At 42.3% G+C, this 22,830-nt stretch overlaps 1 protein-coding gene across 3 annotated transcripts in view; it reads left to right on the top strand.

Moving 5' to 3' along the window:
• MYH10 (myosin heavy chain 10) overlaps nucleotides 1–22,830 on the top strand; it is a 146,865-nt gene that overhangs the window by 109,520 nt on the left and 14,515 nt on the right. For all 3 annotated transcript variants that reach the window (XM_075903464.1, XM_075903463.1, XM_075903462.1), the window contains 9 exons: nucleotides 980–1,117; nucleotides 1,956–2,079; nucleotides 6,043–6,214; nucleotides 7,883–8,095; nucleotides 8,932–9,076; nucleotides 11,573–11,779; nucleotides 14,186–14,290; nucleotides 20,205–20,357; nucleotides 20,793–21,041. In XM_075903464.1, coding sequence (XP_075759579.1) covers nucleotides 980–1,117; nucleotides 1,956–2,079; nucleotides 6,043–6,214; nucleotides 7,883–8,095; nucleotides 8,932–9,076; nucleotides 11,573–11,779; nucleotides 14,186–14,290; nucleotides 20,205–20,357; nucleotides 20,793–21,041 — 1,506 coding nt within the window. The remainder of the gene's footprint in view (nucleotides 1–979; nucleotides 1,118–1,955; nucleotides 2,080–6,042; nucleotides 6,215–7,882; nucleotides 8,096–8,931; nucleotides 9,077–11,572; nucleotides 11,780–14,185; nucleotides 14,291–20,204; nucleotides 20,358–20,792; nucleotides 21,042–22,830) is intronic.

The raw sequence follows: 22,830 nt of genomic DNA, 5'->3' as shown, positions 1-22,830 counted from the left end.
TCAAGTTTCTCAGATTTTCTTTTGCACTCTCCTGGCTGCATTTTGGTGTGGTTTGTCTTGTGTGCCAGACTTGATGTGGGGACTCGTTTCAGGTGTAAAAGGAACCCCCCCGCCCATCTGAAGATCCTGACATTTTTTTTAAAATTTTCCATGTTCATCCTTAGACTGCCTAAGCTCTTAAGTTTTGTGGGAGAAAGTGGTTGAGAAAATACTGTAAATGAATGGAAAATAATGTAATGTTACCATGACGGCAACTGAAGTGTCAAAAAGTGGTGTTAATATCAGCTTATTCACATGTATATCTAGGTGTCCATGGCAGTCTCCAGAAACCCTCTTAGGAGTCTAGATCCTTTGAGGTCCAGCAATCTCCTTTCACTGTTTCTGTTGCTGCATCTTTTTACCCACCTTCCCCATCCACCTATCTACATTTGTGTCTCTGAAGTAGCATTTCTGCTATGCCCCCGTGACAAATGTTACATGATTGCTTGTGTGCGGTGCTCTCTGGGGAAGCTTTGATATCAATTTAGCCTAATATAATGGGGGATGTAAAAAGACATGTGTGAGATTTAAAAAAAATAAATAAAGTGCAATGTTATGGCTGTCATTTCACAGTCCAAGTGATTTGCATTCCTCCTGGGAGCCATATATTCTGCCACATTGTGTGCCTCTATTAAAGTTAATATACCATACAGCAGTGTAGAATGTGTTGGAAAGCAGACATTGAACTTTCTGTAAATCTATAATTGAGATTTACAGTTACAGCTTTGTACTCATGTAGTGCATCCGATCATGACTGTTTAATGTAAAGTTGCATTATACTACGCTAAGGCTCCTATAGTTGAAGCCACTTTTCATTGGTAGTGCTTTATTCTAGAAAGTGAGGGGCCCCTTCAGAAATAGCAAGCCGTATTGTGCTTTCATTGATGTGAAGTAGGTGGGGAATATGGAAACCACGGTGCAGTTGTACTTGCTTTCTTAGGACCTAGAAGAGCAACTTGATGAGGAAGAGGGAGCTCGGCAGAAGTTGCAACTTGAAAAGGTAACTGCTGAAGCTAAAATTAAGAAGATGGAAGAAGAGATCCTACTTCTAGAGGACCAAAATTCCAAATTTTTGAAGGTGAGAAACCTGTATGTGATGTAAGTAAAACCCTTCCTGTTAGAAGAAAATGTTGGGTTTCAGTGGACACTTCAGGCTTTCTGATAGGGTCAATACGTTTTTCAATGTATTCTCATTCCTTCTAAGACTGCCTTTTGGGGGCAGATCTGAGTTAGGGCTGTAAACTATTTAAAAAGTAACTGGTTAAACATAATTTAACCAGTTAACTGTGTGGAGCAGTCCACCACAATGCAGGCAGGGAGCCATGCCTGCCTCACTGCACTGCGGGCAGAGAGATGCTCCAGCCTGGTCAGGCCGCCAGTTAATGGTAAGCATCATCCCTAGCCTGGACTACTGCTGCCTTTCCTACAGACTGACTGAAAAATACAAAGTTTTTAGTAAGAATCTTTGGGAGTATTTATCATACCTACATTCATGCGCTGCTCAAGAACAATCTCTCGATATCTATCTATATCTATCTATGGCCTAAATTGTCAACAATGGCTTATGGTTTCGAGTGCCCCAATTTTTCAGTACCCAACTTGAGGCATCTTTATGGGAGCTCCAATTTCAAGTATGTTTTTTTTCTCAGCACTTTCAGAAAAGTGTAGAGCACGTACTACCTAAATATGTATCTGGCATGGCATCCCAAATCAGCAATCACAGTTAAAAATGAGGTCTTTCATTATTTGGTAACTATTGGAACTGATTAGTAATGCTAACTTGTAAGCAGTTGAACTAAAGCTTGTACAAAAATGTATGATTTCTATATAGAATTCCTACATTCACTCTTTATTGGTGCCTCAGAGCATTTTCTGTACTCTAACAGTCAATATATATATATTTTTTTATCAACTAGGAAAAGAAACTAATGGAGGATAGAATTGCTGAGTGCACTTCTCAGCTGGCTGAAGAAGAAGAAAAAGCCAAAAACTTGGCCAAACTCAAGAACAAACAGGAAATGATGATCACTGATTTGGAAGGTTAAAGATCTTTTTGAATATGCATTCTAACAACTTAGCACGTGTGATAGAAAGTTAATAGGTCACTTACAGTAAACTGTAGAACCCCTGTTTTATAAACTGATTAGGAATTGAGGAGTTTATAACATTGAACATCTCAAGATTAGAGTGGATACAGTGCTTAAGTTGTAGTATGGCATACTTGATCATTTTGTCTTTCAAACCACTACAGATCAAATTCCAGTTCATTGAAGGCTTTGAAATGTGAATGAATGTTGACTTGTTCTTCATCAGCATCACTTTTTTTAACTGGTTTTTTTTCCCGTGGGGAGCAGTGGTTGTGTAATATGGTCATTCATAAAATTGAGGTTCTTCATTTTGGCTATTGGAAATCATTCATGAAGAACCAAGTCTAAATAACTTTTGCTTGTCTTGATACTCCGTTTATCTAAAATGGTTCCCTTTCTGTTCTTGACACTTGTTTTATATATAATGCTTTTATAAGAAATACCATAAAATGTTTTCTAAGCAGTGACTTACCGAGTCAACTTTGTGTAATCCTCTCTTGTATTTGATTATACAAAACAGCTTCTAGATGTAAAATATCTGGCTATTGTGCAACTTTAACATGGCACTTAATGAATGTGCAAAATTTAAAGTCTGCGTTGCTCTCTGCACCCAAATTTGGAAATGATTTCTCCCCATCTGTACTATGGGCAGCTTTGCTACATATTTTACAGCTGACCTGATCATGCAAGAATTGCAATGTTTGAATCTTCTCCAGTTGGGCAAAAATGGGACTAATATGGCTAGCAGCTGACTTTTTTTTGTGCCAAGTTGGAGATACTCAGAGGCCTTAGGAGGGACATGAGTTTACTAATAACTCAGCAGAAAAGAATGCTTGTTTAAACGTGACAGTAAATCAATTTTGGCCATTGGTGGATCATAGGGGGCACTACAAGGACCATTTTTTACAGTGGAAAGCTAAAGTTGATGTGCAGTATGCGCTCTTGTCTCCCTTGCCCAAGGAAAGTGTAGCTGTTTCCTTTCAGTAAATAGCCTATAGTCTCTCCTTGTTAGAGCAATACTACAGATTTAAGAAGGCTAATATAATTCTGATGACTCTAGGTTCCCTCACCACAAAATGGGTGTCACTTAAACACTTCAGACAGAGTCTGTTTCCATTCTTTGTAGTCCAGTGATATAGTCATCTTGTAGCACAGTCCTTGGAGTTCCTTCCTATCTGAATTCCTTAAACCACATTGTTCGCTTGTTTAGTATTTTGGCCCTCCCCCTCCCTGCCATGGAGGACCCTTCATTCTGAGTGTCACTTCTCAAAGTCAGCAGCAGGGAAGTGACTTAAGGATCCCAAGATGCTGCAATATTGCATGAAATCACTGAGAGGTTTTTCTAAATGGAAAATCCCTAGTCGCTGTGCTTCTTGCCACAGAGGTTTGTAAGTTGTTGCTCTGCGCATTCTGTTCATATCATGACCTCTTCCTGCCTCTGTCATTGGGCCAGACCATGGAGTGGGGTCTGATGTAGTCAATGGCTAAATAGGGTGATGCAACAGTATAAGGAAAGGGTTGCTATCCATAGAAGGATGGCATAGAATGGGGAGATAAGGATTTTGAGCTCCATAAGAGAGGGGATTTTTCAATCTCTAAACTGTGTCTCCCAATTGAATACTCGACTGAATTAACCAAATCTTTATGGAAGCAGAGCTCCCCCCAGAAAAACCTTCAAGGGCCTTTCTAATGTGTTTCTGAAGCAGTGTCCACAGGCTTTGTTTTACTGTGTGTCTATCATTTCAAGCTAGCAACTTGCCATAGCAATCAGCTCTATCTGCAGAAGCACAACTCCTGTAATTGCCAGAACTTACTTGGGCTCCACTGCTTCCTTTTTGTTGCTCCATAACTTGTCTGGAGGCAAAATATTTCTTCTGACTTGGAACCACAGCGTTGTCCTTTGGACACTGCGGCTGCATGGGTGTTAAGGCAGGTTTGGGATTCAAATCAGAAATGCCTTTACAGCAGTGAAGTTCACTATTTTCTGAGGATTTTTGAACACCAATGATCTTTCCTTATTCCTGGAGGGTGTCCCTCCTTGTTTCACAGTTCATTGCAGAAGGGTCTTAGAGACAGCTTGCTCATCTCATGATAGTAAACCAGGCTTCTCACAGCTGCCTGGAAAATCTATCAGCTTTATTGTCATAGAGCATCTATCCCGTCACATGGGTTTAGTCATGCCCTGCCCCAAGAAAATCAATCTCTGAGCTCTCATGTCTGCTCAGGGGGATCCCTGTAGTGGGCAAAAAGTGAAGCATTTGAAAGAGAATGAATAAAATAATACCTTGGTGCAGCTCACCATCCTACAGCAAGATGGAGTACTAAGATGTCTTGATAGCAACTTGGGGAGAGCACCTGAGACTTCTGAGGTCTTCCGTGAGTTGAGAGAGACTCTTTGACTAGCACAAGCACTAACACTCAGCAGGGCAGAGTCAGCCTGGTTGGAGAGCCTTCAAATGCTTAATCTGATCCTACAGTTCAACCTAGCATCTCTAAAAGCAGTCTTATTAGTCCTGGTTCAGCATTATCTTGCTATATTCAGTTGTTCAATTTTCATCACATGGTCCAGGGCAAGAAGTACTCAAGTAAAAGAGCAAATATCATAGTTAACTCCTCTTGGAAAAAATCTAGGTTGGCTTACAGTTCCTTTCAAGGTCCAAACCTCATTCCTCGCTGCTTTAAGCGTGTTTGTGGATGGGAAGATAATGATCAGCACAACTAGTTTCTGTGGTAGTTTTCAAAAGTGACTAAGTCTCACTGACTGGGCTCCAAATTGACATAAGAGTTTAAGAAATCTGAGATGGTTTTCACAAAGCAGCACTGCTTTGGCCTGCTGTTCCAAAAGCAACACATACCATCTTTTGACCTCCTGTGATCAGCTGACTTGAATTTCCTGGATCTTGGATGCATTTTGTTGATCACCTTCTCCAGCAGGGCTGTGGAAATTTCAGTAATCTTGCATCTGATCCTGTTCCTGGTTGTCCTTCAGGGCAAGATTGTCCTTTTGTTATGACTTTGAGAAGGAATGCTGAAAGGACTTGAAGTCCCTCAGAAGTCTATCAAGAACAGTGTCACTTGGGTGATCCTACCCTATTCATTGCATTCAAAGGACCTTAAAACATTAATTGGAAAATGGCTCAAAGCTGGCATTCAGGAAGTGCACAGACTAGTAGAGACCCCTTGCCCAGGTAGTCAAAACCCACTCCAGTCCCCATATTGTCAGAGGAGGAGGAAGCATCAGTAGTGGCTAAGCCTTGTGTATGTGGTGCTCTCCAAACATTCACGGAAGTAAGTCTAGGATGAGCACACGGGCTTTGGCTTCTGACTTCGGAATGAAGTTCTGTCAGAGCTTTTTCTGGAAATTTGAAAAAGGGAGAAAATATTTCTCTCCTCCGCACCTCCGACAGGTGATTATAGGGCCCTGAAGTTCATGTCCACTTTTGTCCTTTTCAAGTGTTTCCGGTAGTTCTAAAGTTAAAGACCAGACAGCCTGTTGTTCTTTGTGATGTCTACAACAAACTTTAATTATATTTGCCTGAAAACTCAACAGAGTGCTAACCAAGAGGAACTTGGGAATGGGACCAAAAGAATATATTATTTCCCCAGCGTAGGGAAGTAGACTAGTCTAACGACATATTACTAATCAGAAATGAAACTGGAAATGGAGAAGCACCAAAATTCTCCTACCTGATTGTTCCAGAGAAAAGGGAAAAAGCTAGGCGGTCTGCTGTCTTGACCTTTATGCAAAGCAGACTTTTACAGAAAGAGAATTAAAATTATCCTTGTACAGGTGCTAAAAATTAATAGTTTTATCATTCAGTTGTCTTCAATAAAATTGCTAGTTGTAGGATTTTTGCCATCTTTTTATACAACGTGCTGAAAGAATTCTACTGAATATCTTTTCATCCTTCTAAAGAGCGACTGAAAAAGGAAGAGAAGACCCGTCAAGAACTGGAAAAAGCTAAAAGAAAGCTTGATGGCGAAACAACAGACCTACAGGACCAAATAGCTGAGCTGCAAGCTCAGATTGAAGAGCTAAAGATCCAACTAGCCAAAAAAGAAGAGGAGCTGCAGGCTGCTCTTGCCAGGTAGAGACTGTTGGGGCTTGTGGTTGGGTAAAATCAGTGGGATTTTCTCAGATTTACTTTTCATCCATTTACAAGATTATACTGATTAAGTTTGGAAGTAGGGAAAGCTAGTACAGCGTGAGTTACTGATTTTTATTTTGAGTCTGCAGCAGTTTCCTATCTAAGTTGCTCCTGTATTACAGACTAACTGTAAAGCCAGGAAAGCATTAAAAGCTGCAAATTGGTTCTTTCTTTACACCTATGGCATGTCTACACAGCCTGTAGCAGTGAGCCCTTCAGCCCAGGCTAACACGCCTGGGGTTGACACGAGCACTCGAAGAATAGTTCTGTAGACAGCTCGATGGTAAGCATCAGAGACAGAGCTCTGTTCTGAGCTGCAGCTTCATTATGCAGACGTACCCCAAGGCACCTCTGGATTGCCAGGGGAGCATAAAGGGGCCTTAGTGTAAATGAGAATCTAGCCTTGCCAGTATGTTTCTCTTTACTACAAACTGCAAAAGAGGAAGATGTTTTGCATTTTTGATATCATTACTCTGCAAAAGAACCTTTAACTTACCAACCCACGTCACTTTAAACCGATTGCAATTGGCACATTCCAGTTCAGTATCAAGAGAGCAAAACAGTGTAATCATAAGTCTCATAGACTTTAAGGTCAGAAGGGACCATTATGATCATCTAGTCTGACCCCCTGCACAGTGCAGCCAGTGGCTTTGCCATTCCTTAGGAAATGTTCATGAGTTTGCATGTTTTCTCTGATACTGTGTAAAATTCTGCACAACAAGAAATTGGCTTGGGGAGTGCCTGTCTGTGTGTGACGTTAAAAAACATTGGTTTTGAGGTGGCTGACTACATTCTAAATTTAACTTCTGATTATTGATATGGGTTCTGGAGCACCAAAATGTACTCCGGCTCCATTGTTCTACCAAACAATCAGGTTAAAAATAAATCTGTTTTGCCCAAGTGGATGAATTGTTTTAAAATCTCTCAATTTCCCATTCAGTTGCCTATGAGATTGAACGTGGCAGAAGAGCTGGTATGGAACAGCTTTCTCCCCTTCCAGGCTGTTGGGCCTTCAAAATCAACTTTCTGCTGGCTCTCCCCACTGAAGTGACTATTTAAAATAATCTTGATGTTTTGGTGAAGTTTCTTACCAAAAATTCCTATCTTAGTCACAGTAACGCAGCTCCCCCTCAATACATTTTTAATAGTCTGTAACTTTAAAAACAATGAGCAGTTCCATGGCACCTTAGAGACTAACATATTACACATGAAAGCTCATGATATCAATATATTTGTTAGTCTCTAAGGTGCCACAGAACTGTTAAAATGTAGTGTGTAATATTGATTGTTTTTATGACTCATAATTTAGAAGTCTTAGTATACTGATTGAGAGATGAATTCGAGGGGGAATTTAGAATAGGTTGGAGGATTGGACATAAGGTAACTTTAATGCCCAACATCCCTAAACAGTGTGTCTCTTAATAGAGGAACCAGTCTCAGTACAGAAAACGTGTTTGATTAAAGGGGCCTTTTGATTTTTGATGTTATAAGTAACATCTGTTTGGCCCTTAATTCCAATTCCACTATGAGAACTGATGGCCAATAAGTTTTATTACATCTTAGCTTTTTTTTTTTGCCCATGCCTTATCCTATGCTCGTATTTAACAGAGGTGATGAAGAAGCTGTTCAGAAAAACAATGCACTGAAAGTAATACGAGAGCTACAAGCTCAGATTGCAGAGCTCCAGGAAGACCTAGAATCTGAGAAGGCATCACGCAACAAGGCTGAAAAACAGAAGAGAGACCTAAGCGAGGAGCTGGAGGCATTGAAGACTGAGCTGGAAGATACCTTGGATACCACTGCAGCACAGCAAGAATTGAGGTGGGGTGATGTGTACATTTAAGACCACAATAATGAAACATTTAAAGAGAAAAAAGTTACATGAAATATCTTTATGAAATAACCTTAGCTTGAAGCTAATTTCAGTAAAGATTTTTGGCTTTAATATTTTTCCATTATAGCTCTTACCAGCTGACAATTGCAGAGTGTTCTACTAAAACCCTAAGTACTCTTTGAGGAAGGAAAACATGAATTGCAAAAAATTCAGATGGGAAACTGAGAGGTGAAGTGACTTGTCAAGGTCCTACAGTGAGTCTGGTAGACCTGGAAATACAATCCAGGTCTATCAACTCTAGTTCATTAATTGTGAAACCAATTCTTTGTTTTCCCCTCCCCTCCCTCTCTCTCCCCCCTATCACAGATGTGAATTGTGAAAACTGCTGTATTGTGCTGCTGGGGAAACAACTCGAACACTTCATGTAGATAGCAGGAGACTAAAGTTCAAAAAGAAAATTGATGGAAATGAGGCATAAACTAGTCTGTAAAATGTTGAGCTTTAATAATATATAGTAAACATCAGAGTTATGAACACCAGAGTGGTGAAATGACCAGTCAACCATATGCCTCATTTGGAACTGAAAGTACACAATCAGGCAACAGGAGAGACAAAAAAAATTGTAGTACTGTAACAGAAAACTACCAAAAAATTGGAAAACAGCATGTTTCTTCTGTACAGTAAAGTTTCAAATCTGTTAAGTGTATGTTCAGCTGTAGACTTTTGGAAGAACAACTGTAGTGTTTTGTTCGGAGTTATGAACAACTTCCATTCTCAAGGTATTTGTAACTGAGGTTCCACTGTATTCCGATGCTTTTTCCAGAACAAAACGTGAACAGGAAGTGGCTGAACTGAAGAAAGCTATTGAAGAAGAAACCAAGAATCACGAAGCTCAAATACAGGAAATCAGACAAAGACATGCTACCGCCCTGGAGGAGCTTTCTGAACAACTTGAACAGGCCAAAAGGGTGAGAGCCAAATACACTTCTGTCAAATACCATCACTCTTCTCCCTTTGTCCCTAGAGCTGTTACAAAATAACAGGAAGCTAGAATCCTAGCTCAGATACCAACCAGTTGATCATTCCCAAGGTCCATCTGAAATCTCCCTGACAAACTTGGAAGTGACACAATTAGGGTCCGTCTAGACTACATGCCTCTGATGACAGAGGCATGTAGATTAGGCTACCCGGCATAGGAAAAAGAAGCGGCGCTTTAAATAATCGCCGCATAATTTAAATTAAAATGGCTGCCGCGCTGAGCCCCCACGAGGCATAATGGGGTGGACAACAAATGCCTTTGATGTTGACCACAGAGCGTCCAGTCTAGCGCACTGAGCCGACAAACAGCTGATCTGCTCAGCGCGGCAGCCATTTTAATTGAAATGAAGCGGCGATTATTAAAATCGCCGCTTCATTTTCCTATGCCGGGTATCCTAATCTACATGCCTCTGGCGACAGAGGCATGTAGTCTAGACATATCCTTAGAGACAGTCTATTGTACTAGGTGGTATTAGCTGCATACAAGGTACAACAGTCTGCAAGCTCATTTGAGACACACTTCTCAGAATGTATACAATGCAGACAGACTATTTTCAGAGAAAGTGATGGTAATTTGGGGCCTAGAAAAAAATCCTATTTGGCTAAATTAAGGTATTGTAGATGCTTCCATGTACAATTCTGACAATGTGCTTGAGTTGTGACCCAAATATCCCTTTTGCTCTGGTCCTAGATGTCTTTAATTCAAGCTGCCAAATTGCACAGTGGTGACTGATAATATTTGATATGGGATTGTTTGTAACTTCTTATAGGAGAAGGTGTGGCTAATGTAAAAGCCCAGGTCCTCTTTATATGATTCAAATGACTGGACAGTGAGCTAGACAAAGAAATTAGGTGGGGAGGGGGTCCTAATTAGTTGGGAGGAGGGCAATGCAGATGACTTACCTCTGCATCCCCCCTTTGGGAGCGAGGCCTTGAGCATTGTCTGTCTGACCTATTTACGGTGACTTCAGATACTCAAGGTATGTCTACACTTCACCATTATTCCAGAATAACGGCCATTACTCCAGAAAAACAATACTAGAGTGCGTGCGTGCCCATGTGTGCTCCACTGCTGCTATGTTGAAATAGCTCTTCACCAGGGCCATTCTAAAGTTATTCCTCCCCGAGTCTCCTGGGGCTCTAAATCAAAATAGCGCATCCACATTAGGGGAGTTTGCCTCATACTCATTTTGAGGCTTTCCTGTAGTATGGATACTGTGTTTTGAAGTAAGCTATTCCAAAATAACCTTGCAGTGTAGATGTACCCTCAGATGGGTTAAATAAGTGGCTTTCACAGCCATGAGTGTGCTGGTTCTTAGCTGAAGCTCTGTGAAACTTGTGACCACAGGAAAAACCTTGCATGGGGTTTGAGGGACAAAAACCAACCAGAGCCCTTTCTGGAAGTGGGGGATGATCTTTGCTAATCTTGTTAGTGTGCATTTAGGTTCTTTTATCAGTGTAGCATGTTCTCGCTAACTCTTTCTTATTAAGACTAAAGCAAAAGGAAAAAATATGTAGCACTTTAAAGACTAACAAGATAGTTTATTAGGTGATGAGCTTTCGTGGGCCAGACTCACTTTTTCAGATCATATTCTGAAAGAGAATTGGCATGACCATATATAACAAAGGAATACAATGAAGAAAGTGAACACATTATAGATTAACAAATCAGATTTTAGAACAGAAGGTGGGGTGAGGGAGAGGAAAGGAGGAAATAACTTATTGCAAGTCAATGAGTGGCTAATCTGGAGTTACTAGGACTATATCAATAGATGGGGAAGCTGTCTTTGTAACGTGTAAGGTAATTAGCGTCTTTATTTAGCCACGTTCGTAACGTCTCAAATTTGAGCATGAATGAAAGTTCTGAAGTTTCTCTCTCTAAACTGGTGTTAGTTTCTTTGAAGTAAGATGCATGTTGTCAGGTCTTCAAGGGAATGCCCAGGTAGATTAAAATGTAGACCAACAGGTTTTTCTTTGTGAAAGATGTCAGATCTCTGATTTGTGTGCCTTGATTCTTTGGCGAATTGACTGAGTAGTCTGTCCAATATACATTGCAGGGACACTGCTGACATATGATGGCATAAATCACGTTGCTGGATGAATAGGAATATGAATCCTTGATCATATAACTGACATGGTTAGGTCCAGTGATTGCGTCAGAGTAGATATATGGACAAAGTTGCAATGGGGTTTGTTGCAAGGGAAAGTTCCAGAGTTAGTATTGATGTGGTATATCCTGTGGTTGTTAGTAAGTATCTTCCTGAGGTATAACTATAGCTCTCCTAAAGACAACCACCTAACCTCAGGAAGATACTTACTAACAACCACAGGGCACATCACATCAATACTAACCTTGGAACTTTTGTAGGAAAGTGCCTGATGGAGAATCACGTGAAGTGCTAAAACTTTTGTTTTCTCTTTCGCAGTTCAAAGCAAATCTTGAAAAGAACAAGCAAGGCCTTGAGACTGACAACAAGGAACTAGCCTGCGAGGTGAAGGTATTGCAGCAGGTCAAAGCGGAGTCTGAGCACAAGAGAAAGAAGCTAGATGCTCAGGTACAGGAACTATTTGCCAAAGTGTCAGAAGGAGAGAGGATGAGGGCAGAGCTGGCAGAAAAGGCTAACAAACTGCAGGTAAGGCACTTTTACCCTTACCCCCCTTCTTTCTTTTTTTTCTTTTTCTTTCTCTCTCTCCACTCTGCTCATCTGAGGAAGTGGGTTTTTCCCATAAACACTCATGCTACAGGACTACTCCTTGTTTTTGCAGGTAAGATTGACAATGATGACTTAATCATAGAATCCTAGGGCTGGAAGATGCCTCAGGAGGTCGAGTCCAGCCCCCCCTTCTCTGGCATGCTCTTACAACCACAAAATCCTACTCTAATTGGCAAATGAGCAGGGAATTAACATCAGGCATGTGGAGAAGTGACTGTAGAACACAGATAAACTTTTAAAACATTGAACATTTTAGTCTTATATCATCTGCTATAATCAAGGACTCTGCAAAACCATATCTCACAATGACTGAGCTAGATGTGCATAGTATGTGGTCAGTGTGAAACCTGAATCTACAAATCCACTCCTTGAATGATCCTGCTTAGTCACAGGTGTTGTTGACGTTACTAGTAGAGGCCAAAATTATTTAGCTTATTTCTTCTTTTTAAATCCAGATATGGAATTTCTCCTGATCAAACTCTGCAGTAACATGGAAATTATATGAATAATGTGAAAAGCTTGTACAGCATACAAGAGAAGTTCACATAAATATAAGGAAAATAATCTAAGACCATTGTTAGGGATTTCCTACATGTTAAAAATATGAAATGTTTTACCAGTATAAAACTTTAACCTTATCCCAATAGTTGCAGGTACAACTTTAACTTTTTAATATATATTGCTGCAATATCATTAGCAGCTGATTGCTAAACCACACACTTGACATTACCCCTTGCAGAATGATTGTAAACATAGCTGCTGATTCACATTTGCAAAAAGCTCCATCAAACAGTTGGTTTGGGCTGTATCTGGGAGGCCAGTTTTGCTTCTGCTGGACAGTAAGAGTTAAGTCCAAAGCAAATGTGTCTGTAGTGAAAGTACTTAGTTGCCAGGATTTCAAGTCTGGCTTATCACAACTAGTCAGTGGGGAGCCCCAGCATGTCCTTGTTGCCCCTGAGTACAGGTGACATCAGGGAAGCAGTGTGCTGCTCCTATCCCCAGTGCTGGCTCCACAGCTCCCATTGGCTGGGAACCACAGCCAATGGGCGCTGCAGGAAGGGGTTACTGGAGAGAGCTGAGAGGGAGGGCATCTATCATGCAGAGCTACCTTACCTTCTCTGCCTAGGGGTCAAACATGGCAGCTGCTTCTGGGAGCAGTGCAGGAAGCCTTCCTTAGATCTGGTGCGCCATTGGCCAGCAACCATCTGAGGTAAATGCACCTTCCCTCTCCTAAACTCCCTACCAGGCCCTGCACCCACACTCCAGTCTCCCACACCCCAGAGCCCGCACCCTCGCCTGGAGCCCCCTCCTACACTCTGAACCCCTCCTTCCTGCCTTCACCCCATAGCAAAGGGAAGAAATGGTCTTTGAGAGAGAAGCTTCCAAGCAATTTACGGCTCTCGCTACAAAATCTAGTGCCTGAGTTTGTTGTAATTGTTTCAGAACCAGTAGAATTCAGGGTCGTCTCTATTTAGTAAATTAACCTAAACTTTCTCAATGGTGAGTGGCTCCATTTCACCCTGTCAAACTCCCAAGCAATCCTTAAGTAGCCCCCAGTAGGCTGTGTTAGAGTAGAACATCCTGGAAATAACATGACAGATGGCAGGGATCACATCCAACCAGGGAGGTTGCAATCTCTGCTGTCACTTGGGAATCTATGGAACTAGGCAGGCCCCAGAAAGCAGAGTTGTAATGGAAATACCACTTAAAATATTAATAGCAATCGTACTACAAGTAAAATACGAACACCACAGTGGTTGTAGGTAGGGATGTAGAAAATTGATTAAAATGTAACAGTTAAAAATCCTAGCGGTTACACGCACTGCAGGCTCTGCAGTATACAGCTGCTGTGTCACAGCGCAGATGGCTTCTCGGGATTGGGGCCAGCATCCAGGAGCCAGTACACCCTGGGAGCTGACTTTATACTATAAGTTATCCTGCAGAGTCCACAGTGCGGGGTGACAGCTGGCTCCCTAGGAGTGGGAGCTAGGGTGTAACCATAACAGAAACCAATAAGTGGATGCTTGTTAACTTTTTAAACAGTTCCACTGCTAAGCCCACAACTAGGGATGTAAAAGTGTAAAGCAAGTAAGCTTTAAACACTACATCTCAAATGCAATCACTACATTTTTAAGTTGAATGTCAAACTTAGCTAAATTTAGCTTAAAATTGTACTTTGGGGACATCTTTGTGCTAGAGCTCTCATTCCCTTAGCTTTCATGCTATTTTGAGTGTTATGGTCTTCTGCACCCACAGCTCCCAACAGAATACAGCTTCTGCAGCAGACCACTGCTCGGTGTTACCTTTCGATCTCTTGCTTTGCAGAATGAGTTGGACAATGTCTCAAGCCTCCTGGAGGAAGCCGAGAAGAAAGGCATAAAATTTGCCAAAGATGCAGCAGGTCTGGAGTCTCAGCTTCAAGATACACAGGTATGTTTTCAGTTGTAGTAAGAACCCGGTTTTTAACACTGAGTGTGTGTTCATCCATAGAAACATTCAGCTGCAGAACTTAAACTCTCTAGGTCTCTGTCTCTTCTTCCAGCAACGCTCAGAGCCCCTCTAGGAGGCTTTGTAAGGGACCCTTGTACTCACATTTGTTTAGCTTTTGGAATGGGGGATGGATTGATCTCACAATCCCTTTGTTACCCTCCTATTGGTAACTTTCCCCAGGGTCAGCAGTCCTTGACCTATGCAAATAATCACTGCACTAGCTTGGATGAGACGCAGCACACTGAAATGTGCACTTCATTGCTGACTGGCCAGCTGCAGTGGGAACTCTAGTTCAAAGAGAATTCTCCAGCCCCAAAGGAGTTATTTTGGAGAAGTCCAATGATCTGTTATGCAGGTGCTCAAACTAGATGATCATCACAGAGATCCCTTCTAGCCTTCAGATCTACGAAAAAAGCCTGATTTTTTTTTTTTAAAGACAAACTAGAGTTGCTACTTGTAGGCTTTGCTGAGCCAGTAAGTAAACCAGGCTCTTGAGGCACGTATAAGGCATAAAGGAGAATCTGTCTCTCTCTCTCCTCCTAACCCCTCCCCTCCACTCTAATCCTTGTGGGTATGTCTACACTACAAAGTTAGTTCGAACTAACTTAGTTCGAATTAGTTAATTCGAACTAAGCTAGTTCGAACTAACGCATCTAGAACTAAAAACTAGTTCGAACTAGCGTTTTGCTAGTTCGAACTAGTAAGTCCACATTGAGTGGACTCTGAACAGGGCTTAAGGATGGCCGGAAGCAGTGCTGGCAGGGCATAAAAGGAGGACTTAGAGCATGGAGATGCTGTCTCAGGCTAGCCGAGGGCTGCGCTTAAAGGGTCCCGACCCCCACCCCGGACACACAGTTCTCAGGGGTGCCCCGCTTGCAAAGAAGTTCTGGCTTGGAGTGCCCTGAGTGCCCACACTGGGCACATCACACCACTCGGCCATCAGCCCGGCTGCACTTGCCGCAGGCTGCCATCTGGGGAGAGGGAGTAATTGGGGGGCTGCAGGAGAGCTTCCACCCTCAGAAGCCCACAGAGCCAGCCCAGTCCTCCCCATTGGGGGCTCGTACCCCATTCCTCCCTCACCTCCTTCCACTTACCCTTCCCTAGCCCCCCTTCTTATTGATGTACAAAATAAAGATAACGTTTCTTCCAACATTGACTCTGTCTTTATTGAAAAAAACTGGGGGAGACTGGGAAAAGGAGGTGGGAGAGGGGAAGAGAAAGGCTGGGAGAGGGGAGGGCAACTAACATGATCAGGGGTTGGGAACAGGTCCCAGATGAAGAAAGGCTACAGAGACTGGGACTGTTCAGCTTAGAAAAGAGGAGACGGAGGGGGGACAGGATAGAGGTCTCTAAAAGCAGGGGTTGGGTGGAGAGGGTGCATTCATAAAAGTTCTTCCTGAGTTCCCATAAAGAAGGACTAGAGGACACCAAAGGAAAGGACTGGGTAGCAGGCTTGAAACTAGTAAGAGAAAGTTGTTGTTCTTGACAAAGCAAATAGTTAACCTGTGGAACTCCTTGCTGCAGGAGGCTGTGAAGGCTACAACTAGAACAGAGTTTAAAGGGAAGTGAGATAAAGTGATGGAGGTTGGGTCAATGGAGTCCTATTAGCCAGAGGGTAGGAGTGGTGTCCCTGCCCAAAGTTTGTGGAAGGCTGGAGAGGGATGGCACGAGACAAATGGCTTGGTTATTGTCTTCGGTCCATCCCCTCCAGGGTCCCTAGGGTTGGCCGCTGTCGGCAGACAGGCTACTGGGCTAGATGGACCTTTGGTCTGACCCAGTACGGCCATTGTAAGCTCAGGGCTCAGTGTCGGGGGTCTCAGTGGACCCCCTTGATTTTCATGCACACCTGGTCCTGGGTGGCCAGGCTGGCAGCTCTCCTGCCCTAGACGGCCACTTTCCTGTGCCTAGTGCGGAGATCGTGGACGAGGTCCACGATGTCCGCACTAGCCCAGGAAGGTGCCCGCCTCTTGCGGTCCAGGGCAAGCTCCCGGGAGCCGCCAGCCTGGTCCCGGCAAGAGGGGGTGGGCTGGGGGGCATCGGGTGGGTGGCTCTGTGCCGTGCCAGGTGCAGGGTCTGCTAGCTGGGTGCTGGCAGGCTTGCACCTGGCACGGGCACCGTAGCCAGCCCGTGCCCCTTTAAGGGGTCCGGGGCTGGGAGGGGGGCATAGAGTTTCCCTGTTGTTGGCCAGAGTGGCCACCAGGGAAACCTGGGGAGGGCTAGCCTCCCACTAGTTCGAACTAAAGGGCTACACAGCCCTTAGTTCGAACTAGCTAGTTCGAACTAGGCGTTAGTCCTCGTAAAATGAGGTTTACCTAGTTCGAACTAAGCGCTCCGCTAGTTCGATTCAAATTCGAACTAGCGGAGCGCTAGTGTAGCACCTATTAAAGTTAGTTCGAACTAACGTCCGTTAGTTCGAACTAACTTTGTAGTGTAGACATACCCTGTCCTAGTAATTTGAGATCTTAAAATGACGTCGTCCTAATGTGTGTTTTTTGGGGTAATGTATACATACACCATGAAAGGCGATGGGCATTCTTTGCACCCATTGTCCAGAAAGTTTGTTCACATTTCATTTTCTCCTGGAAACATATACTTTAACTTTTAAATAATTAAAATTAGACTTGAAATTTTGAGGTGAATTGGGCAAGGGAGGGCCCCGACACATTTCATAAATTTGAATTTTAAAATTAACAAAACGTTAAGATCATAGAATTTTGGGGAGTTTTCTTTCTTTCCTTTCCTGTCTCTTTCCTCTCCTGTTGTTCTCGTCCCATGGACAAATTATTGATGCAAATCATCAGCTGGTGAAAATGGTCGTAATTTAAGGAATAAAATTGCATAGTCTCTGTAATGGAGAATTGTGCTGCTCTTCTAGATTTCTGAACATCTCACCAAAATAATTAAGAAAAACTTTTTCTTTAGAATCTGAACTTTCAAAAAACCTTTATCAGAAATCCATCATAACGGTAAGTAGTCATGGGCCTTGGAGACAACGTGTGAAGTGCTGTTAAAAATAAAAAACTAGATGAAACTGAAAATTGAAATGATCAGTTGTAATTGGAGTGAAACTTAAGGAAATTAACTGACTCTGTGACCTGGAAAAGGTCAGAAATGATGTGTCAAGTTGCCAATGACAGAATTTGTTAGCCAAGACCAGAGACAGAGGAATTTCAAACAAAACAAGATAAGAGGGCACCATCATAGTGGATTGTCTTAAGTAAGATTTAAACAAGAATGAACATTTTATGTAAATAAAACATCCACAGTTGCATTTTTCAACCCCATATGAGATCAGTAAGTGCTTAGGTTTCGCTCTGTGGTAATAGGAAGACCTTTCCTGCAGCGGCACACTTCTAGAATTCTCCCTGTGGAGTGCCTTGCACCTTCCTCTGAAGTGCCAGGGATTTGCCACTGGTAGATGCAGGACTACAGACACAAGTGGCCTGACCCAGTGGGGCCATGCCTTTAAGGCCATCTGATGTCAGGAAACTTTTCTCCTCTACCCCAGCTATTTCCTGGCCTTCCCATGGCATTTATGAAGGTATGGTTACGATGTCAGAGGGCAGGTGGCTTTACTAGACTATTATGATGCTTCACAGACAAGGTCTAAGACAGTCTGTTTCCTCACTTAGAATCCTAGAACTGGAAGGGACCCCGAGAGGTCATTGAGTCCAGTCCCTGCCCTCTTGGCAAGGCCAAGCACCATCTAGATCATCCCTGACAAGTGTCTAACCCGCTCTCAAATATCTCCAGAGATGTAGATGCCACAACTTCCCTGTGCAATTTATTCCAGTGTTTAATCACCCTGACAGTTAAGAAGTTTTTCCAACCTAAACCTCCCTTGCTGCAGTTTAAGTCCATTGCTTCTTGTCCTATCCTCAGAAGCCAAGGAGAACAATTTTTCTCTTCCTTGTGACACCCTTTTAGATGCTTGAAAACTGCTATCATGTCCCCTCTGTCTTCTCCTTTCCAAACTAAACAAGACCAATTCTTTCAGTCTTCCTTCATAGATCATGTTCTCTAGGTCTTTCATCATTTTTGTTGCTTTTCTCTGGACCCTCTCCCATTTCTCCACATCTTTCTTGAAATGTGGTGTCCAGAACTAGACACAATATTCCAGTTGAGGCCTAATCCGTGCAGAGTAGAGTGGAAGAATAACTTGTGTTTTGCTCACAACGCTCCTGTTAATGCATCCCAGAATCATGTTTGCTTCTTATGAAATGTTGTCACATTGTTGACTCCTGTTTAGCTTGTGGTTCTCCATGACCCCTAGATCCTTTTCAGCAGTACTCCTTCCTAGATAATCACTTCCCGTTCTGTAGGGGTGTGTCTAGACTACAGGCATTTTTTGAAAGTGTTCTTTTTTTCAAAAAATCTTTACCTGCGACTAGGCTGCCACGTTCTGTCGACAGTAAATCAAAAGAACGCAGCGGTTTTGTCGAACGTGGAAAATCTCGTTTTACGAGGAAGAATGCCTTTTTTTTCCCCCCGAAAGTGCTCTTTGGAAAAAAGGCGCTATGTAATGCAAACTGTGCTTCTTTTTGAAAGAGAGCATCCAGACTGCCTGGGTGCTCTCTTTCGGAAAAAGCGGCTTGTTTTTCGAAAGGACTGATTGTAGTGTAGATGCTTTTTTTCTAAAGAGGCTTTTTGGAAAGTATCTTTTGAAAAAGGCGTGTAGTTTAGATGTAGCCTGTGTGAAACTGACTGTTCCTTCCTAAGTGGAATATTTTGCATTTGTCCTTATTAAACTTCATCCAGTTTACCTCAGACCATTTCTTTAGTTTGTCCAGGTCATTTTGAATTTTGACCCTATTCTTCAAAGCACTTGCAACCACTCCCGACATGGTATCATCTGCAGACTTCGTAATTGTACTCTCTGCCATCATCCAAACTATTGATGAAGATATTGAACAGAACCCCATTTGTTATGCCCTTCCAGAATGGTTAACAGTCCAAAATCATTCTCACAGAGTAGTTATCTAGCCAGTTTTGCACCCACCTTATTGTAGCCCCATCTTGGTTGTATGTCCCTAGTTTATCAATAAGGTGGTTGTGAGACCATGTCAAATGCCTTACTAAATACCATGTCCACTGCTTCTCCCTTATCCACAATGCTTGATATCCTGTCAAACTTTTTGAATGACTGGCCTAGCTCTCATTAACCACCAGAGCTTAGAAGTCCTGCAGGCTTCCATTGTGCCCCTAGTGGAGTTGGTTCCCACTTCGCAGAACTAAGCAATTTCTCAGGATTCTCATCTTTTTAGGTCCCAGTTGTTAGTCAGTTTTGCTGTTCAGAAAAATGTGTTTGTTTTTTTTCAATATGAAAAGAAATATAGGCGTAAAAAGGACAACACAAATGACCCTTCCCCCACAAGGGAAGCAGTCAGTTCTGATGGAAATTTATTATAGATGCAATGATATTCTAGCAGGTGCTGGGTACTGCCAACTAAGCAGCATAATCAGAACTTGCAATTTTAAAACAGTTCTCCTTTTATCTCCTGTACCTTTTTTTTCCTGTTGGGAAGATGGCTTAGTTCTGCATACCACTGTGTATTAAGTTGTACCAATTTAAGATGACCTTTTGGTCATGAGACGAGCATTTAATTAACTTCTTGGAGATGTGAGTGATGGACCTGATATTAGCAAATGAGAGAGATATTGAATACCTTCAGATCAAACAGGTTGTGTGTGTTATATTTTCCTATTCCTTTCAACCCTAACCTGTTCCTCCCCCACCTCCCAGGAAACACAGGAATTGTTAAATACAGTATTGGAGGGCAGCTCAGTGTAAGGCCAAATGTAACTAGTGCCAGCAAAAGGTGAAATTCAAGATAAATTATTTTCTTACCAACAGGAGCTTCTTCAGGAGGAAACCAGACAGAAATTGAACTTAAGCAGTAGGATTAGGCAGCTGGAGGAAGAAAAGAACAACCTTCAGGAACAGCAGGAAGAGGAGGAGGAGGCCAGAAAGAACTTGGAAAAACAGATGATTGCCCTACAGTCACAGGTATGAAGCTATTGGAAATAGCTTTAGTATGGCCCATTAATTCTGTATTACTGCCTGACAGAGGCTATATTTCGTTCTCAGTTGGGGCAGAAATTAAGCTGAGTTGTGTTTTGAATATTTTCACTGGTCTTTCTCCACTGAGGTGTTATAAATATTTTGTAATAGCAGTGACATTTCAGTGCCTAAATTAGGCAGATTTAACTGTCATATTCTATAAAGCTTCAAATCTTTAATACATTGTTCTATTATCATTTTGTTTGTACCTTGCATAATAAGAAATAGCTGGTTTTGTTCTTGTGGGTTTCCCCAGTGTAATACCCAATGTTACTTTCTTTGTCTCATGTTTGCATAACTGCATTTTTATTGTATCCTGTTAATAGCTGTGATCAATAAGAAATTATAAGAAACCACTTTATTGTCTTCTGTAAAACTTAGCTGGCTGATGCCAAGAAGAAGGTAGATGATGACTTAGGAACCATTGACGGTTTGGAGGAAAATAAGAAGAAATTACTAAAGGATATGGAGGCTGTGAGCCAGCGTCTAGAGGAGAAGGCAATGGCTTATGATAAACTGGAAAAGACAAAGAATCGTTTGCAGCAGGAGCTGGATGACTTGATGGTAGATCTGGATCATCAGCGCCAAATTGTCTCCAACTTGGAGAAAAAACAGAAGAAGTTTGATCAGGTACTTTAACTTCTGACATCTCACTTCTGCTTTCAGCACCAAGGCTATGACTACTTTGCAAAATTATGTTGCACTAAGTTACATCAGAATAGTGATAGAAATGTAGCTGTGTTAGTCTGGTGTAGCTGAAACAAAATGCAGGACTAACAAGATGCTTTATTAGATGATGAGCTTTTGTGGGCCAGACCCACTTCCTCAGATCAAATAGTGGAAGAAAATAGTCACAACCATATATACCAAAGGATACAATTTAAAAAAAAGTGAACACACATGAAAAGGACAAATCACATTTCGGAACAGAAGGGGGATGCGGGGGTGGGGAAGGTGGAGGAAAGGAAGGTAAATGTCTGAGAGCTAATGGTATTAGAGGTGATAATTGGGGAAGCTGTCTTTGTAATGGGTAAGATAGATAGTGTCTTTGTTGAGACCGACACGTAGAGTGTCGAATTTTAGCATGAATGACAGTTCAGAGGATTCCCTTTCAAGTGCAGATTTAAAAGGCTTCTGGAGCAGGATGCAGGTAATTAAGTCATTGAGACAGTGTCCTTTCTGGTTGAAATGGCAAGAAACTGTTTTTTCTTTGTGATCCTGTCTAATATCTGTTTTGTGGGCATTGATCCTTTGGCAAAGTGTCTGAGACGTTTGTCCAGTGTACATAGCAGATGGACACTTTTGGCACATGATAGCATAAATTATATTTCTGGATGCGCAGGAATATGTATTCTTGATCTTATAACTCACTTGGTTAGGCCCAATAATGGTATCAGCAGGATGAATATGTGGACAAAGCTGGCAACGGGGTTTTTTGCAAGGGAAGGTACCAGGGTTGGTATTAGTGTGGTATGTCCTGTGGTTGTTGGTAAGAATCATCTTGAGGTTAGGTGGTTGTCTATAGGAGACTATGGGTCTGTCTCCCAGAGCTTCTTGGAGTTTAGTATCCTGTTCCAGTATAGGCTGTAGTTTATTGATAATGTGTTGGACAGGTTTAAGTTGGGGGCTGTAGGTGATAAGTGGTGTTCTATTATTGGTTTTCTTGGGTCTGTCTTGTAGTAGATGGTTTCTAGGTATTCGTCTGGCTCTTTCAATTTGCTTTTTTATTTCTCCGGGTGGGTAGTTGAGGTTTATAAATGCTTGGTAGAGATCCTGAAGTTTCTGGTCTCTGTCTGTGGGATTAGAGCAGATGCGGTTGTATCGAAGGGCTTGGCTATAGATGATGGATCGTATGGTGTGTGCTGGATGGGAGCTGGAAGCATGTAGGTAACTGTATGAGTCAGTGGGTTTCCTGTAGAGGGTGGTGTCTAATTTTCCATTGTTGATTTGTACTGTGGTGTCCAGGAAATGGATCTCTCATGTAGAATGGTCCAGGCTGAGGTTAATGGTGGGGTGTAGGTTGTTGAAATCTCTGTGGAATGTCTCCAGTGTTTCTTGCCCATGCGTCCAGATCATAAAGATGTCATCGATGTAGCGTAAGTAGAGAAGGGGTAAAAGGGGACGGGAGTTGAGGAAACGTTGTTCTAGGTCAGCCATAAAGATATTAGCATACTGTGGGGCCATGCATGTACCCATGGCTGTGCCACTGATCTGGAGGTATAAGTTGTTCTCAAACTGGTTACATCAGCATATTGTTGTCAGTTATTACATCACCGGTGTATGTCTGCACTTTTGATCCATTTTGGCAGTGAGAGTCCTCCCCAGTAGAACTCGTGTGAACTGGTCTGAAAGTTTGGGGCATTGAGGGCTTCTGAAAGCCAGCAACAGTCAGTGTAAGCAATATGTGTTTGCACGAACA

This window comes from Pelodiscus sinensis, chromosome 20 (assembly GCF_049634645.1).
Source record: "Pelodiscus sinensis isolate JC-2024 chromosome 20, ASM4963464v1, whole genome shotgun sequence".
Classification (NCBI taxonomy): Eukaryota; Metazoa; Chordata; order Testudines; family Trionychidae; genus Pelodiscus; species Pelodiscus sinensis.
This window is presented reverse-complemented; position numbering and strand designations above follow the sequence as displayed.